The sequence below is a fragment of the Heloderma suspectum genome, chromosome 7 (genome assembly GCF_057233095.1).
Source record: "Heloderma suspectum isolate Gila_16-S chromosome 7, 16-S_ref, whole genome shotgun sequence".
Classification (NCBI taxonomy): domain Eukaryota; kingdom Metazoa; phylum Chordata; class Lepidosauria; order Squamata; family Helodermatidae; genus Heloderma; species Heloderma suspectum.
Window position 1 is genome coordinate 106,999,240 of NC_139464.1, and position 14,241 is coordinate 107,013,480.

Sequence of the window (14,241 nt, forward strand, 5' to 3'; positions counted from 1 at the left end):
GGGATGGGGTAGTGAGTTTGGGCCTTCAAGGGAATGCGAGTAGGAAAAGGGATGTCATGGACTACTAAACAACTGTTTCCTAAGAGATTATTGTAGGCACTGCCAAGTCATGGGGTGGGGTAGGGATATGATGGAATAAGAGGCTTAGACTGCAGTCCTATGCATGTTCAGACAGAAAAAAGCCCTACAGTTCCCAGTGTTCCTCCACAAGCATGGCTGGCTGGGGAATGCTGGCAGTTTTAGGACTTTTTTCTGTCTAAACATGCATAGGATTGTGCCCTTAGTCCTTCTAAGTTGATCTTTTAAAAAAAAATCTTGATAGGGTCCCTGAGGAATTGGGAGGCAGAAGGGCAAATATCAGATCAGGAGGACTTCCAGGGATTTGGAGGAGTGCAAAACAGAGAGGAAGTTGCCCAGACTTTCAGTTTTAGGAGCATCAGTATTCATGTCAGAGCCACCTTGTCTCTCAGGATTATCATGGCCTTCCTGACAATTGTGAGACAACCCATAAAGCCTGATATGGCTCAGGACCACAATACCTGATGGAGTGCCTCTCCCGGTATTGACCTACCTGTACACCATGATCAACATCTGAGGATGTCCTCAGAGTGCCTCTGCTGAGGGAGGCGCAGTGGATGGCAACAAGGGGGAGGGCCTTTTCAGTGGTGCCCCGCCCCATGTGAAATGCTCTTTCCTTTACTCCCAGGCATTTGAAGGCTCAAGATAGGTCTCTTACACATCAGTTGTTTTGGCAATGGTCTGTACGGATGTTCTGGTTTTACTATATATTTTCGTATTTTTAATGGAAATTGTTCTTGTCTATTTGATATTTTGTTTTAATAATTTTGTTGTAAGTCATCTTGGGTCTTTTGAAAGAGAATAGTGACTAAGACATTTGATGATGACAACTACCACCACCTAATGGTCTAACATATAAGGCAGGTTGATTTCATAGGTTATTAAATCCAAGATCTTTTGTTTGAGTGCATCACTAGTGTAGCCTTGTCCTAAACAAGCCCTCCACAATATGGTACCCTCCAGATGTTTTTGGACTATGTGACTCCCATCAGCTCTGGCCCTTGGCCATGCTGGTTAGGGCTGATGGGAGCTGTAGTCCAAAACATCTCGAGGGCACCATTTGTCCTAAAACAGTCATCTGGTGAAACTGCATTCTGGGACCTCTGCAGGGTTTGGAGAGCCATTGTTGATCTGCCCCAGATTCAGTTGGTTTCCATAACACTCTGGAGGAATTTGCTATTATTTGCTTGGTCAATTGGGAATTAATACTCTGGGCAATTGACATGACTGCTCTAAGGTATCTTCTCCCCAAGCCTCCCTGAGAGATCTCTACTCCAAATGTGATCCTTCTTCCCCATGACAGCTATGCAAAAATGGCTCAGTTGTGGTTTTTTATTTAGGAGTTGGGGTTGGCTTTACACCCTGCAGTTCTGGCAACTGGATAAAATTCTGGTCAGTCCACTTGACTTCTGGCTAGGTGGCACTGGCAACCTTAAGAGAAGCTTAAGTGAAGCATATTGGTTAACATCAATGGAGATGTAATGTTCTGCAGTAAAAGCAATCTTCTTAGGATAAGCCGAGGGTCTATTTTCTGGTTTGGCCTCGCTCAGCAGATCTCTCCAGCACAGTGGCTGGTCTGCTATTATCCCTCTTCTTTGTTCATGCCAGCATGTCTAATCCCTAAAGCCCACTACTGTGATGGCTGACCCTGTGGTGACCTTTCCAGTCCCAGAAAATTCCCACATCTGAGAGGGTCATCTTAGCAGAAGAGGAAAAAAGCTCTTCAGTACAGAAGATCCAAACACTGGATAAAAAAAAAGAAGCTGAACAGCTTCACTTTCTATAGGCGGTTACCTATACCCTTACAGGTTTCTCTTGATCATGGCGTCACGCTCTCAAAAAATTCAGCAAGCATAGTAAAGCCTGGTGAACCTTCACTGTAAGTGAGCCCATGGGAGTCTCTCCTTCATTTTAAAGTTCAGATCATTCTTATCAGCAGGCATTTCCCTTTGTCAGTGTTTTGATGTGATTCTGCAGACTAAACCTTACTCTTACTGATGATGGCGCTGTCCTATTTCCTTCTGCTGAACTGCACAAGCTAAAGAAAAGTTCTTCATTTTTAGAACTGCCAAGGCTTTGGGATTGGGAAGATTTTTCTTAAACTTTCCTATTCTATCATTAAATTTATATCCTACCCTCCCCAAATGGCGCTCAAGGCAGCTAACAATAAACAGCAAACTAAAAACAAATTCTGAATTAAAAATCATTAAAAGTAAATTAATTTAAAACACAATAACAGAAATAAACAGCACCCAGTGAAGAATAATGAAGATACAAGGACAAAGCCATGTTTATTGGAACAAGTAGAAACAGGGGCAGCAGGACAGTGTCCTATTAAGCGGCAGAGGAGCTGGCCGCCTTCTGAACTGATGGGTTCTCTTTCACTGGAGGTATTTGAGGAGAGGCTGGATAGCTTCCTATCCAAGGTGCTGGAGCTGCATCCTGCATTGCGCAGGGGGTTGGATGAGATCAGGGATGGCGACAGGGGAGGCTGGTGGCTCTGAAGTTAATGGGGCGGTGAATCAGAACTCCAAAGGAGCTATCCAAGGTGCGGAGCTCCAGTAGAGTTCTGACTGAAACCTGGAGTGGATTCATTGCCCAGCTGACATTGGAGCCTCCAGCCTGCACTGGATAGCAAATATATGGCCCTCCTGATGTTGTTGGACTGGAACTCCATCATCCCTCACTGTTGTCTATGCTGGCTGGGGCTGATGGGCACTGCAGGCCCCCAACATCTGGAAGGTCACGTGTTTCCCACTCTTGGACTAGAAGAACTCCAAGGTCCCTTCCGACTCTGATCACGTCTATCCTGAACATGCCCTGCTTTCTACAGGTCTCTGTGAAGCAACTGCCCTCGATTCCAGAGCAGCTCAAGAACTCCTCTGCACCCAGCCAGGCACCATAATGATCCTCTTTGTATATGAGAGGCCGTAATTTACACCTTTATTCATTTACCTTACCTTAGTTTGCTGATGCATTTCATGATTTGCTCATTTATTCACATTTTCGTTGGGCTGTTGCTCTGAAGTGGAACTCATGCTTTGCTTGCAGAAGGTCGCAGGTACAATCTCCAGCCTCTCCCAGTTAAAAGGATCAAGTTCCAGTGCTGGGAAAGATGTCTAACGAAGGGGCTGCCAGTTAAGGTAGACACTACGCTAGATGGATAAACAGGCTGACTTGGTACAAAGTAACTTCATGCTCATTTACTTTTTTGTAAATGAAGAGAACGTGCAACATGAGTTGCATAAAGAAGGAAACTGAGTAAGGGAGGAAATGAGGTGAGAGTGAATAAATTAGTGAGGCTGCAGTCCTATACACATATACCTGGGAGTGAGTCCACTGAACTCAGTGGGGCTGTCCGAGCAGATAAGCAGAAGGTTGCACTGTAGGATGATGGAAGTCCTGTTGAGACTGATTAGATTTAAAAGTGCTTAGGTTTGGTTGGATTGCATTCAGAACAATCCCTTACTGATCCTGCTTCTTTTTGAAGCCTAAATCTTCCTACCTGCATAACTAGATCAGATTTCCATAAACCTGGTACTACAAGAAATGGACTAAGACAGGGAGGGGAAAAATGGGGTCTTACAAGTATAATGCTTCAATCCTCCGCACACTTCCCTGGTGTGCAATCCTACGCACACTTCCCCCTGAACTCAGGGGGATTTTCTCCTGAGTAGACATATATAGTACTGTGCTATAAGTGAAATAGGGAGCAATTCTATGGCCACTAGACACTGTCTAGAGAGCCATAGGATATGCTCCTTTCCAGGAACCAATCTTGGAGCCCACACTCCGAGGTCGGTTCCTGAAAATCTGACCTCTCCCCTCAGAGGCAGCACGGAGGAGTATCTTTTACTAGCCTGGAAAATGGCATCCTTTAAAAAAATCTTACCCAAGCAAACATTCTTTCTCCTCTAAATAGGGTTTATGTGGGCAGTCAACTTTTGCACCAGGAAACAGAGGGGAATGTGTTTTGATGCATCATTTCAGCTACAGATTGGGGTGCATAGCTAAAAAATTGTTTGGGGGCCACTGTTGGGGTCCTAGAGCTGAAGAAGGATGTTTCTGAGTGTGAAGGAGTGCTGGACAAGCGCGGAGTGACTTAAAAGGGGTGGGGCTAGGTGGCATTCAGGGGCTGGGAGAGCGGAGCTGCGCATACGACACATCCCATGTGTTGTATGGCAGCTTCCTCTCGCAGTTGGGCCCCCTGCCGCTAGACAGCTGAAAATGGCTGCCTAGTGAAAAAAAGCAAGGCAGGAGAGGCACTGAGGGAATGACCCCCCCCCCATGCCTCTCCTGCCTTGCTTAGGATAGTTCAGAGGCGGCCACCTATCTAGTTAGGATTGCACCCTTAGATTATCAAGTCCCCATGCCTCTGAAAATGGCATCCTTTAAAAAAATCTTACCCAAGCAAACATTCTTTCTCCTCTAAATAGGGTTTATGTGGGCAGTCAACTTTTGCACCAGGAAACAGAGGGGAATGTGTTTTGATGCATCATTTCAGCTACAGATTGGGGTGCATAGCTAAAAAATTGTTTGGGGGCCACTGTTGGGGTCCTAGAGCTGAAGAAGGATGTTTCTGAGTGTGAAGGAGCGCTGGAACTGATTCCAGCCCTCTTGCAAAGTAGGACCAGCCAAACCTGGCCTCAAGTCTCCCCAAAGCACCCAGTAGCCACCTTCCTAGGGCAAGAGGCACTGAAATTAGCACCAAGGTTACTCGGAAGAAACCACACCAGCCTTAAGTTGGACAAATGTTTATTAAGGTAAAAGGGGGTAGAAGGAGTAAATTGTATGAAGGGATACAAAACTGAGATAGTTACAGCAGAAACCTTAAGGTATAGAGAGCCTTTTAACCACACCCAAGCAAAGCAACAAAAGCTGGCTAACTTATTCTTATACATACCAAAGTAAGTGCCTCCTGGAATAAAGTCCACCCATCAAACTAGGTCCAGGAACCACCATAGCAGAGGGAGACAAACATGCCCAGCTTCAGCTCCTTTGAAGGCTCAGCCCTTGGCAACCCTGGGCAGCTTTCTTTCAGCCAATCACCAGCCCAGTTCTCCGGTCCCCCACCCTCACCTCAAAGGAGGTGGGCTCTTCCCACCAAACCCAGCTGATACCACTTTCCCAATTAACAAAAACTGAGCGTGACCTTGAGCAGCAGGACCCAGCAGCTCCCCTGATAACACGCTCCCAGGTGGTTGCATCAGATGTGAAAGCAAGGCCTAGCTTCCTGGTGGGAAAGCAGGCCACTGTTCTTGACCCTGAGCATGTACAGAGTGCTCTTCCCTAAGCCACTACAGCCAGAAACTTACAATGGAAATAAGAAGATTCCACTTCCATATCAGAGGGCATGGGATGTTCACCTGATGTGTAACAATGCGTATCTTGTTTATTTATTATTTACTCTAATTCTAGATTGAAATAACCAGGAGGTTATTTGAAAGCTTGCAAATTCTTCAGTTTGGATAACTGGTATAATAAAATATGGGTTCACCTGTGTGATCTCTTGACACTTCCCTTCTAGTGCCACCAGATGGCCCTGTGACCCAACAAAAGTCTAGCGTGGCAGCAGGCATGCTGCAGGCTGGCTTCCTGCTTCAGCCTAGGTAGGGTTCATGCGCAAGAACATATTTTACTAGCCTGGAATTAATAACAAGAGCCACCTGTTGTTTTGTCACTAGGCCATACATTTAATACCATGAAGAAATACCACCATCCAGCCCTGGTTTACAGCTAAATCAGAGAGGGATGAACACTCACCCTTCTCACCAGCTGAAATCTCCGCTCAGAAATGGGCTTCTGTGCATAGTCTTGCTGGATTTCAAGGGCGCATTTCTGCCCGTCTTGCACTGAAGCTGGGAATGCATGTCCCCACACACTCTCCGCTCAGTAAAGCTGGCTGTGTGCAAACCTCCCTGGCTTGTCATTGGTACAAGTGGGAGTTCCTCTTTGCACCACTCTTTCTACCACGGAGACTCCGTGGATTGAGGATTGAGGTCACCCACATTAGGTCTGTGGCAGCAGTCCCATTGGTTGTAATTCTGTGACTTATTTAAACCATGCTCTTCAATTCAAAAGAGATAGACACGAACGTGTGTCATATCTTGGCCCATTACATTTGGCCCATCAGGGAGTATTGCCTTTGGGAGTGGTACTTGGAGTGAATCTGTACAAGCCAGGAAGTATTGCCAGACCAGAATCCTTTCCCTTCAATTTAAAGAAGGCATGTACAGAGCAAGGTCTCTGAGTGGCAAACTAGATGAGATGCTCCCCATCCTCTGTCCCTCCCCCAGTTTTTCATCAGTGTGGTAACTACCACTTAGGATCAACTTTGAGGGTTAAGCCATCATAAAGGACTGGTTGGACACAGAGGGTTACTAAAGCACTGGGTTTCAGTAGCTACCGATTCCAATCCCTTGAACCTCTTTTGCTGATCTGCTTCTCACAACCATCTGGAGCAGTGATGCTCAATTTATTTGACAGCTGGGGTCAGTAATTTGACAGGGGTACATACTGTGCCCTAGTGATGCCACTTTTACATTCACTTTGCAGTAGTGATCTACATGGAACTGGATTATGGGCAGAGTCTAATAAAAATTTGGATTGGGGATGTATACTAATAAATTAGCAAGCCTAAATGAAATTGTGGACTGTTTTCCGTGACTGAGTTCAACACAGAGCAGGACCTACTCAACCTGTAGCCCCACAGACCTGATGCCGTCCACCAGCTGTGCAATGTGGCCTGTCAGAAGCGTGGCAACCTGTTCTATGCACCCTGTGCAGGCGATAAAAACAAGGCCTATTAATCCTGCCGTACATAGCTGGCAAGCTGCATCAAGCAAAGATGGTCACAACTCACGTGTGGCTGCTGCAGAGCGTAGCTTTAAGATTGGTTTGTATTGTTGCCTTTGTGGACGCGTGGGAAGCCCACTGTGCAAGTTCAGGTCCAGCTTGAAACCAGTCTGTGGGCAAAGACAATAGGAATTCACTACAGTGAGTATTCATCCACAGGGAGCCAGTCAATCCCAGAACTGCTGGAGCATTCTAAGGCCTCCTGTGAGGCCTTGGCAAGGCACTTTGCAGATAAAATTGATCAGATCAGGAGTGTTATTCCGTGCACTGTGGATACAGTTAGTGAGCAAGAGGCGGCCTGTGGCAAACCGGTTTTGTGGGATTGGTTCCAGCTTCTTCCTTCTGAAGAAGTGGACAAGGTGCTTTCATCTGTAAGGCCGACCACCTGCTTACTTGATCCTTGCCCATCTTGGCTCATTATGAGCTGCAGAGAGAGGCTGGGTGAGGGGATCAGGGCGGTGGTAAATGCCTCCCTTGAGGACGGAGTGATGCCGTCAGCTCTCAAGGAGGCGGTGATAAGACCACTCTTAAAGAAGCCCTCCTTGGATCCCCAAGTTCTGAACAACTTTCACCCAGTCTCAAATCTGCCATTTTGGAAGAAGCCAATTATCTAGATCCATTTCAGTTGGGCTTCAGGCCTGGGCATGGGACAGAAACGGCCTTGGTTGCTTTGGTGGATGATATGAGGAGGGCTCTGGATAGGGGCGAATGCTCCTTCCTTGTTCTCCTCGACCTATCAGTGGCATTTGATACTGTTGACAACGGTATCCTCCTGGACCGCCTGGGGGGGTTGGGCCTAGGGGACACCGTATTGTGGTGGTTCCGGTCCTTCCTCTCCGGCAGGTACCAGAGAGTAGCACTGGGAGAGGAGGTTTCGGACCAGTGGCCACTCACTTGTGGGGTGCCACAGGGTTCCATCCTCTCCCTGATGCTATTTAACATCTATGTGAAGCTGCTGAGGGCTATCATCAGGAGGTTTGGGGTGCGGTGTCATCAATATGCGGATGACACGCAGCTCTACCTCTCATTCAAATATTCACCAAGGTTGGCCGTAGAATCCCTGTCCAAATGTCTGGAGACAGCAAGTGGCTGGATGGGGAGGAATAAGCTGAAGCTGAACCCTGACAAGACCGAGGTACTTTTGGTGGGAGACAAGAGGAGGTTGGGGGATGTTGACCTGGTGTTGAATGGGTACGGCTACCCTTGAAAGACCAGTTCTGCAGCGTGGGGGTCACCTTAGACTCCCAGCTGTCCATGGAAGCTCAGGTGTCAGCTGTGAGCCGGACACCACTGTACCAACTCCATCTGATATGGTGGCTGCGCCTGTACCTTCCCGACCATCTGTTCCCATCGGTAGTACATGCCCTGGTCTCCTCTCATCTAGACTACTGTAATGCGCTCTACGTGGGGTTACCCTTGCAGACAGTTCAGAACCGTAGCTGGTACAGAACGTGGCAGCTCGCCTGATTTAAGGCAGCTGCTGACATGATCACATCAGTCCAGTGCTGAAGGAGTTGCACTGGTTACCAGTTGTTTTCCGGGCCAAATTCAAGGTGCTGGTTTTGACCTTTAAAACTCTATATGGTTCTGGCCCAACCTATCTTAAGGAGCGCCTTCAGCAACACCAGACAGGCCGCTTAACAAGATCAGCCTTGGATGGCCTTCTCTCTGTCCCATCAGCCAGGCCACCTAGACTGGTGGGGACGAGGGAGAGGGCAATCTCTGTGGTGGCCCCCACTCTGTGGAACTCCCTCCCTAGGGAACTCCACCATGCCCTCTCTTTAATGAGCTTTCGCCACACATTGAAAACGTGGTTGTTCAGGCAGGCATTTGAGGCGGGTTAGGGTATTTTTAGAAAAATGATGTTTTTACTGTGGAATTTTATTGTTTTAAACTGTTTTCCCAGAGTGGCTGGGTGAGCAGCCAGATGGGCGACTAATAAATTTAATAAATAAAATAAATAAGCCACAGCATCCCCCTAACTTTTCCAGGTTTCTGGTTGGGTGTAGTCTCCACATTGCTCAGTTGAACATCTGCTGGTGTAGCTCCCCTTTGGAACATGGGCTTCTTCATTCACCCTGCATCACAGCACAAACATGCACACCTGGATTTGGTATCCTTTCACTGCAAGGGGGATGACCGTACGTGAAAAAATAGTACTGTTTTTCACAGTAAAAGAAGATGATGCCATGGGGGAGTACTCAACCCTTCCCATGTAAGTTGAGGGTTTGGACATTGCTGCTGCACTGCTCTTCCTTGGACAGCTGGGGTAACATGGGAAGGGCCCATGCTGTAGCTCCTCTCCACTTACACATTGCCCCAAAGAGGAAACACATCACCAAAACAGATGACAAAAGAGGGCCCCCCGTTTCATAAATTTGCATGTGTAGATGTATAGATGCAAATTTAGAAATAATAACTGTAATTTAAATAGGAATACAATACATCTCAACATAATGAGGAAGGCTGACAAGGTGCTCTGTGTGCCTGCTCAGTTTACTTTCCAGGTGCTGACTCCTGATGGGCACCTTTCAGGCCCCTGCTCTCCCTCCTTATCATAGAATAGAATAGTGGGGTTGGAAGGGGCCTACAAGACCATCAAGTCCAACCCCCTGCTCTTTGCAGGAATCCAAGTCAGGGCATCCCTGACAGGTGGCTGTCCAGCTTCGTCTTGAAGACCTCCAGTGTGGGAGAGCCCACCACCTCCCTAGGTCATTGGTTCCATTGTCGTATTGCTATAATGGTCAGGACGTTTTTCCTGATGTTCAGCCAGAATCTGGCTTCCTGTAACTTGAGCCCATGGTTCCGTGTCCTGCACTCTGGGATGATCGAGAAGAGATCCTGACCTTCCTCTCTGTGACAGCCTTTCAAGTACTTGAAGAGCACTATCCTATCTTCCCTCAGTCTTCTCTTCTCAAGGCTAAACATGCCCAGTTCTTTCAGTCTCTCTTCATAGGGCTTGGTTTCCAGTCCCCTGATCATCTTTGTTGCCCTTCATAACCCTCTCCAGCTTATCTGCATCCTTCTTAAAGTGCGTTGCCCAGAACTGGACACAGTACTCCAGATGAGGCCTAACCAGTGCTGAGTAGAGGGGAACTAGGACTTCCTGGGATTTGGAAGCTATGCTTCTGTTAATGCAGCCCAAAAGAGCATTTGCCTTTTTGGCAGTCACATCACATTGTCGGCTCATATTCAGCTTGTGATCTACCACAATTCCAAGATCCTTCTCACTTGTAGCGTTATGGTCCTTCAACTTTAAACCAGACTTGTACTGGTTTATACAAATCTATGGGTTGACCACACTTGGAATGCTGTATACAGTCCTGGTCACTGCACCTCGAAAAGGATACTGTAGAGTTGGAAATGGTGAAGAAAGGGCAGCAAAAATGATCAAGGGGTTGGAGCAACTCACTGATGAAGAAAGCTTGCAATGTTTGGGGCTTTTTGGTTGAGAAAAAAGGTAAGGGGAGACATGATAGAAATATATAAAACTATGCATGGCGTAGAGAAAGTTGGTAGGGAGACTTTTTTCTTCCTCCCTCATAATACTAGAACCCAGGGTCATCCACTGAGCCTCAGGACAGACGTAAGGAAGTACCTCTTCACACAGCACATAGTTAAACTATGGAATTCTCTACCACAAAATGTACTGACAGCCACCAACATGGATGGCTTTAAAAGGGGATTGGACATATTCATGGAGGCTAAAGCTATCAATGGTTACTAGTCCTGATGTCTACATGCCACCTTCAGTATCAGAGACCATATGCCTTATGTCCACCTTTTGCTGGGAAACTTGTCCGTGGGAGGGTGCTATAGCACTGATGTCCCACTTGTGGGTTTCCCATAGGCAGCTGGTTAGCCACTGTATGAACAGAATGCTGGACTAATCAGGCCTTTGATCTGATCTGGGAGGGCTCTTCTTATGTTCTTACATGTAGCTTGGCTGTCACAACCAAAAATGGCACTCATTTCGTAATGAAATTTTGTAATGTGAAATTTCACCAGCGGGTATGCAATCCGTATTTCCTCCCCCTGTAATTAAATACACAGTATAAACAATTGGGAAAAAGATTCTTGGATATATACTTTATTTGAGTGGTTTAGAATATCATACAGTAAACAAGATTTCTGTAAAAGTTAATTTATCCATAGTGGTGCGTTTCATAAAAATAGTTGCTCACTTACAGCCTTTCTGTGACTATTAATACATGGAATTATATTTATAGCGATAGAGCTGTACAAGGTAAATTCACAGCTAACACTACACAGAAATATTATTTGGAATGGGGTTTAGATGATGTGCTGTCTTCACAGGTTATCAATTACAGCTGCATAAAGCAATTACTGCACAATGAGTCACTGGGCACTGTGCAAATCAGAGCTTATGCAAGTATAATCTCAATTGTCTTTTTTCCCCCCAGTGCTGTTTGTTTCTGTTCATTACATGTAGGAAATAATATAGCTGGACATGCATCTCCATTTAGACTAGGGAAGTACTGTCCAAAATCCAGATTTAATAAATTAACAGCAAATTATGCCAAATGCCTAGGTCAGGGATAAAGATATATCTCTAATTTCTTAATTAAAAACTATATATATACTTTGTAAACAGCTACATATCTTTGTGCTTTCTTAAAAAATTATAATGGGACTAGTTCTTAAATACACATCTCGTTTCAAAGGTGCAAAATCCTTTCTGTCCTCTTTTCCAACTACTTCCGTGGAAAGATGTCTCTAAATCTCCTGAAGGAAAAATGAAATTCCAGCAGCTCTCTCTGATAAATGGCCCAGTAGGGCTAGCAAGATGCTGATCTCTTGCACCAAATGTAATCTTAATGGCTAATATCCTATCACCTCCTCACACTCTTCGCCAAATCAAAACTTCCACTGACCTTAAACAGCAGCTGGATGTTGCTCAGTCATTGAGCAGTGTATATTTCCAGGTCATATGAGGGTTTGCCAAAGACAATATTCCCAAGTGTAATCAACTTTGTGATTTTTTCCCAAACATTATTACTGAGTGCTGCTGTTGTTGCTCTTCTTTGTATTGCTGTTGCTGGAAAAATAGCAAACCTCTCAGGTATAAAGAGCAGGCTAATGGAGCTCATTGGAGAAGCTGTACCTCATCAGTGTGGAATGAAATGTTCTCATGGCACTTAAGATTTGTAAGGGAAAAGCAAGAAAGGCAAAGAAGAACATGGAAAGCAGAAAAGAGCTGGATGTGCATGGGGATATGTGACTTTTTTTTTTGGACTTCTATCTTCAAATTCTTAGAGGAAGGGAACTCAAGATAATCATATTAAAAGGAAGTTGAACAAGTGTTGAGACTGTTATGAGTTCCTGCAGGAGGCACAGGCTGTTATGAAAGGAAACTGCAGCTTTTAATCTGTCAAGAATCACCCTCTCATCATACTGGTCTGGTAATGGCATGTTACAGGTCTCTGATTTGAGATCTGTGTGGTACCTGGTAATCCCGGTGTGTGTATGTGTATGTGTGTGTGTGTGTGTACATGTGTGTGGAGGGGGGGGGGTAAGTAACCTGTGGTAAATTGCTTTTGAGGCTAGATTTGCAAATACAGTTCCACCCTAACTTTTTCCCAATGTACAGGAATATGGTTTGTTCACAAAAATGGCAGTAGAAATGGTATCGCACCAGCTAATCGCACTAGGGTTCCTCACCTTGCATAATGAATTATGCTACTGGTTTTGGGTGGTCTATTCCAAAGTGTTAACAGTGGAGACAGGTCATGGATGTACAATCTCAAATGCTTCAACCCCCTGTCTGGATATGTTGAGAACAATTTATTTACAACATTTAACGCAGATAAAAGATTCTATTTCCACTTTTAGCTTGCTCCGTGCAGTTTTATTTAAGGCGATGTTCCAGTTTGTGATTGCTCTAACTTCTTCCAGTTTCTTGATATAAAGTTTGAATGAAAATCCCGAGTCCTTCATGCAGTGGAAAACAACATACTAAAGCTACACTGCACTGTCCTTGTGGTCGACTGTCCTTCATATTATTTTGGTTTCTTCCATAGCTGCCAAAGTCTCTGAAATGAATCTAGGGACTTTAGGGTCACATTTAAATACTGTGTGACGACATGTTGCTTCAACTCATTAACACGCTATGCACGTTGTCATGGAATTACACATTATTGTTTCCATGTCTCAATGTCTTGAGCATGTATGTGTGTGATCGTTAAAATAAATTAAAGTAAATCAATGTGAGACAGACGCTAAGAAGGATGTTCTGCATCACTGTGAAACAGTTAGAAGGCAGCAGTCACTGATTTATCTGCTCATGGCAGAAGTGCCTGATTTTAGTACACCAGATAGCTTATCAGAACCAGGGATCTTCCATGGTCCCGGTGAGACCGTTGCCTTCCGAGCTGTAGTGTTGGTGCTGCGTGTTTGAATGGAGAGGAGATGTCCCTTCTGTGGGAACGCGCTGGGCTTCCTGTCAGGTTCCTTCTGGTTGTGATCCACGTCACTTCTGTGAGAGCTGCAGCTATTGCTACTGTACGCCTTTGTAGCACCAATGGAATCCAGCTTGACGTGCTCGGAAGCTGCAACTGGTGTCTTCTCTGTGACAACTGAGGCACTGGGATCTTTTGCACCAAGAGATCCTCCTCTTTTGTTTTCCAGCCACTTGGATCTCCCAGCCAATTCATCATTGTTTCCAGTGCACCCATGATCTCGCACTCCGGCCTCAGCCATAGAGTTCGGTCCAACTGCCTTACTTTCTGACGCCGGCCTGCCACCTTCACCAGTCTTACTCTTGCTGTCTGAGCTTCCTTTCCTGGAAGCCTCTTCGTGCGTCGACCTGTCTACCTTTTTTGGACTTGCAGACCTCTCTCTTTGCTCACCTAACCTTTTCTTTTTGTGGCCGTTTGCTGAAAGCTCCTTTGGTTTTCTTACATCATGTTCCCCCTTGATATCCCATGTTGGTTCTGGGTTTATCTGGTGGGAAGGGTCAGAGGGTTGGGCTAGATGTGATGAAGATAATGGTGAGACAATGTCGTCAAGGGAAATAGTTACTTCCGGCAGACCTGGGGAGGTGGCAGTGGGAGAACTCCAGGAGTTTGGTTCGTCTGTTGTGACAAAAAGAAACACAGTCATTTCCACAGGCCTTTTGCAGAATATCCAGTACAACTCCTATCTGTTAAATGGAAACTAAGCTCTGGAGGTATTTTTTTTTTCAGTTTAAGTCTCACTTAGAATGTGGGAGGGGACAGGGAAATCAGAGCAATAATGTGAATGGAAATGTTATTTGAGTAGTAACTGTTGATTTTGCAACACTGTAAG

The 14,241-nt window shown here is 45.6% G+C and overlaps 1 protein-coding gene across 3 annotated transcripts in view; it reads right to left on the reverse strand.

Moving 5' to 3' along the window:
• Window positions 1-11,003: 11,003 nt before the first annotated feature.
• The window catches only part of MAGI2 (membrane associated guanylate kinase, WW and PDZ domain containing 2), a 977,993-nt gene continuing 974,755 nt past the window's right edge, over window positions 11,004-14,241 (reverse strand). For all 3 annotated transcript variants that reach the window (XM_084811512.1, XM_084811513.1, XM_084811511.1), the window contains one exon: window positions 11,004-14,027. In XM_084811512.1, the coding sequence (XP_084667638.1) occupies window positions 13,228-14,027 (800 nt within the window). In that variant the 3' untranslated portion in view covers window positions 11,004-13,227. The remainder of the gene's footprint in view (window positions 14,028-14,241) is intronic.